Genomic DNA, 4,991 nt, shown 5'->3' on the forward strand with positions numbered 1-4,991 from the left:
ATAGTATAGAATGCGCATACACAATTTTGGGATAATGCACAACTTCTGGTCTAAATCCCAGTTCCCATGGCATGCTTCACTGTAGGACCTCACCCATATAGAATAGAATGTGCATATACAATGTTGGGGTAATGGGCCAACTCTGGCCTAAATCCCAGGTCCCATGGCATGCCTCGCTGTAGGACCTCACCCATATAGAATAGAATGTGCATATACAATGTTGGGGTAATGGGCCAACTCTAACCTAAATCCCAGGTCCCATGGCATGCCTCGCTGTAGGACCTCACCCATATAGAATAGAATGTGCATATACAATGTTGGGGTAATGGGCCAACTCTAACCTAAATCCCAGGTCCCATGGCGTGCCTCGCTGTAGGACCTCACCCATATAGAACACTTCCTTATGCAGGACAAAAAACATAAACATCTTATTTGTTGGTTGGGAGTTTAATACGACTGCATTCGAAGGCACGCGGAAACATCTCGTTAATTTTGATCAAACGTTGAAACTTCAAAAGGTCCAAGCATAGAAATATTATAAAATGTGTAAAACCAAATGTCCATTGTTGCACACAGTGTTTCGAGAATTAGAATATTTTCCGATTAAATTGGCTAACGAGATACTGCAGGTAATTGACGATAATTAATGAATAAGCTAATTATTTAAGTACTTTGCTTCATAAATACATAACAATATGCATTGTTTAAATACACTTGCTCAACAATGGCCATTATTATGGAATAAACGTCACGTATCGACCACTGTGCGTTTTCACGAATTTCACGAATTCCGCAAGAAATTAATAAAATCTTTTCCTATTTTGCGCTTGGCGTTTCTGGAACACGACCACCCCCACCACAACGCATACCCCAACCCCAAGCAAAATGCAAACCACCAATAAAAATAATTTGAAACCAGAAACCGAAGAATTTCGAAAATCTCCTGATCCAACGTCGTCGCGGTTGTCTGAAACATAGATATCTTATGTATTAGTGGACATACGTAACTTATTCCTACTCATGTATGGCCACGGGTGTTCTGTTTCATACACCTCGGGCCTGCTTACAAGTTTCCATGTATTGTTATATATGGCTGGCAATGACTTGTCCAAGGACTACCCATCTCTCTTTACACTGATGATGAACCAAGTGGAACATCTGCATGAGTCTCTTACATCATCAGTGTAAAATTAAAGCTGAACTGGCAGTGTTTATAAAGTTGTACACAAGTGTGGACTACCCAGCTCTCTTTACACTGATGATGAACCAAATGAAACATCTGCATGCGTCTCTTACATCATCAGTGTAAAATTAAAGCTGAACTGGCAGTGTTTATAAAGTTGTACACAAGTGTGGACTACCAGCAGTGTTGCGAGATACCAGTGATGCGAGATACTTACCGATCGGAGGTTTAAGATAACTAACACCCGGCAACACTGTTGACCAATCCTCCGCTTCCTCCTCAGCCGACCTCCCCGCATCCATGTGGAAGAACTTCACGTTGATCAAGTCGTGGTTATCTAGGGGGGGTTAGGCATATTATATGAACTTTTAAAGCAGGGATAATATTAACAATGTTGCCACTAAAATATGTGTCTATAGTTGTCTTTAGAAGTTGAAACACAAAACGTGATACAGTAAGACGTCTTCAGCAATTTATCATTTTGGAAACCTAAATATATTTTTCTAGTTTTTTAGTTAGATTGATCTATAAATATAACATGCTTAATAACATTGTAAAAGTTTGTAGATTATTTTCAACCCAAATACGAGACCCACCTGCGAGATCGCCGGTAGCTGCCGACATCCCGATGAAATACCCGGTGGGAAGTTTCACCCCGGGCATCGAGAAACATTCTCGCCATTCGCCCAACCCGTCGATATCTAAGCGAATCTGGGGTGGATAAAGTTATAACTCATAACGTGTAAATAATATGTTGAAAGGATATCATATTCATATCACACACAGTGCGTGTCAGGAACATGGAACTCGACTTTTTCAGGCATATTATACTCAGTCTTGGTGTTGAGCCAACTCTGGCTTAAATTCCAAATCCTTGACAAGGAGCTCACCCATATAAAATATGAACATGTTATGTCATCAACACAGCTTCCCCAGCTTCTAGCATTGCCCAACCCTCCAAGTGCTCGAGCTTGTTTTAAATTCACCCCCCAACCCACCACCCACACAAACCTGTAAAGTTTCCTTGACGTATTTAATGGAAACCAAAGTATCGTAATCTTTGTTTCTGAACGAAGCGAGGCAGCTTCCGATGGCGTTCGATTTTCCGTCTGTCATATGATCGTATTTCACCGAACCATTGCCGACCATCGCTGTTATTTGTGGGAAGGTCACCTGGAGGTCATAGAGAAGTCATGTTGGGGGTCAAGGGGTCATGGAGAAGTCATGCTTGGGGTTGACAAATAAACAAAAGTAAACAAATGATGTTAATTAATGAATGTACTTTTATAAAACTTACCCCAAGCATAAGTTAGTGGATTAATATGGGACTTTTACCCTCACATGGCAGAGCAACGGCAGTCGTTATAAATTTAATCGCGTTCATTTATTTTGGGGAATGGAAAAACACTAACCAGCAGCTCGGAACTACCAGTCCACACAACTTATACTCACAGCTTGTGGTCCATTTTTATAAGTGTCGAAGAAAACTCCCAACCCATGGAATTCATCGCGGCTCCCAAACACTGGACCCGGTGTCATGCGCTCCTTGGTGTACCATATCGCAAACCCATCGGCACCCAGTGTACGACCTCCACCATGAACTTTGAACTGAACCTGCATCTCCCAGTCGCGCAGGTATAACGGCTGTGTGTGGGGGGTTAGTTGTTTGGGGGTTTGTATTTATATCTGTTCAATGCTTAATATACTTAATGTGACCTTTAAGTCTGAATTATGCTGACACTCAAGTAATTGACTAGGAAGTAAAAGGCTGTGGGGGGGGTAACTTAGTCTTAGAATATTTTTATTTATTTTTTAACATTCTGTTATGAGATTTAAACTAGAGTTGGCTCTTTACCCTTAAAAGGTACCCCATGCTAGCAGGTGGCTTGGGAGAATTCATCTGAGCCAGCATATCACAAAACAGGCATGAACGTACCCAGTTAAGTTTATAAATAACAACATAGTAGAATGATAGGGCTGTCTACCCTATATAAAGGTATTCAAACCAAAGATATTAAAGCTACAACGTGGCAATCCAGATTTAGGATACAAAGACTAATAATTGGTTAGGTCGCACACCAGCCATTTCACCACATTATACTTTGGTGTTCACTTTATTTAATTCTCTCCAAGTTAAGCGTTTAGTTTAGAACTGTACTATGTTCATACAATTTTTCTGTTCTTCACAAATTGCAAGGTGTTTACTTAATTAAATGACTAACTAGGTTCCACCGTTTGGTATAGAATTGATTATCTGCCAGGTTTTTTTTTATGTATTTTTTGTTCTTAACAAAGTTTTTAAGTTTTAGGTTAATAAAACCTATGAAATGGTCTACTAGGTTTTTTAAGCAAAGAATTGTTTTTACAAGGATTACTTACAATTTTATTCCACACGGATCCGACCTCAGCTTGGTGGTTCGAGGTAAGCCGGATAAAATTGTTCGTTAACATCGTACGATCTCGAAAATCCCAGAATGGCATCGTCATTCCATTACCTGTGGTTGGTTATTAATTAGTTTTATGGAATTGTTATTAGTTGTACAAACTTTATTTGGTTTATGAAACTGATGATAAAATTTTAGGTGAAATATATATCTGTTATAGTAAACCATTTGTTCATTCTGTTATTTCGTTACAAGAATGTTCACCATAAGAACTAACCCATTTGGTAGGAAGCAGGAATCTATATGGAAACACAAAGGCATCGGGACAGAGGCAAGCCACACCTATAAAACCTCGCATATAGAATAGAAATTGAATAATCAAGCCTCACTTGAATATGGCTTCGTTAAACTGTATTCTCGTTTTAAAAATCCTCCCTCTGGCGCCATCTGTGAGCTATCTTGTCCATCACTTGCAACGAGCAAACATAGAAATACAATAATATTTATAGAAAACTTATAGAATATTCTACATCTTTCCATTTTTATTAATAATCTGAAAAATAAGATATTTGATTATTTATGCCTCAATGATTATGGGTTGGTGTATATGTTGTCGCTGTCAGGCATATATTGTAATTCTGTTCCCACTTTTCTGTCAAATTATGACTTTGGTGCACCAACATTATGACGTCCTATATACATGCATAATGATGCATTCTCGGGGTATAAGCAACAAACCAAGCATTGCAATGTCTCATAACACCTAATGATGAAAACAAATTTTATAAAACGTCTAAACGTTGGTTTGGCAAAGTATAAAATTTCCAGAAGGGCTTAAATTATTAGCTTTAGTTTATTATAAAATAATCATCATCATTTATTATCAAAGCAATACAAAATAAGGTATATAGGAAGAGGATTTACCTTTACACCTAACTATCTATGCAAGCCATTAACTATACAAATACAACCAACACAAGTTACAACAAATGTACAAACGTTCATCTACAAGCCAACTTTAACAGCTAACCTGAAAATCTTGTTTACCAAACAAATGACGTGTCACTGCCTTTCTTACGTCATACAACCTTTATATTTACGTCACATCCGCTCGATGGATCACACTTTCATATTTTGAAAGAAATTTTATAAAAAATTAATTACAATCGTCAAAAATTCAGCAGTTTTTGCAACAAAACTAAAAATTTGTGAAGTTTTTGCCACGCATAAAATTAGAACTACTCAAGCGTTAAACAACTTAATTTTCATTCTTTTAGCGGGGAGTTGAAACCTAATGGGTGAATGTATCAATGTATGTAACTTATTTATCCTTGCATGGCTGAAAACGACAGTTGTTGTAATACTGGTGTTCTGTTTGATACACCTTGTGCTCGCTTATAAGTCACCATGTGTTTGTCCGGCGC

General features: G+C 38.2%; 1 protein-coding gene across 1 annotated transcript; it reads right to left on the minus strand.

Moving 5' to 3' along the window:
• Nucleotides 1-431: 431 nt before the first annotated feature.
• On the minus strand, nt 432-4,134 carry LOC100176828 (vesicular integral-membrane protein VIP36). Its single transcript, XM_002126460.4, has 7 exons — nt 3,957-4,134; nt 3,563-3,678; nt 2,636-2,827; nt 2,195-2,356; nt 1,780-1,894; nt 1,401-1,520; nt 432-967 (listed from the first exon to the last, which is right to left on the minus strand). The coding sequence occupies exons 1-7, from the start codon at nt 4,105-4,107 to the stop codon at nt 801-803; spliced, it is 1,023 nt and encodes a 340-aa protein (XP_002126496.1). The 5' UTR covers nt 4,108-4,134; the 3' UTR covers nt 432-800.
• Nucleotides 4,135-4,991: the final 857 nt, after the last annotated feature.

Source organism: Ciona intestinalis, unplaced genomic scaffold (genome assembly GCF_000224145.3).
Source record: "Ciona intestinalis unplaced genomic scaffold, KH HT000043.2, whole genome shotgun sequence".
NCBI lineage: Eukaryota > Metazoa > Chordata > Ascidiacea > Phlebobranchia > Cionidae > Ciona > Ciona intestinalis.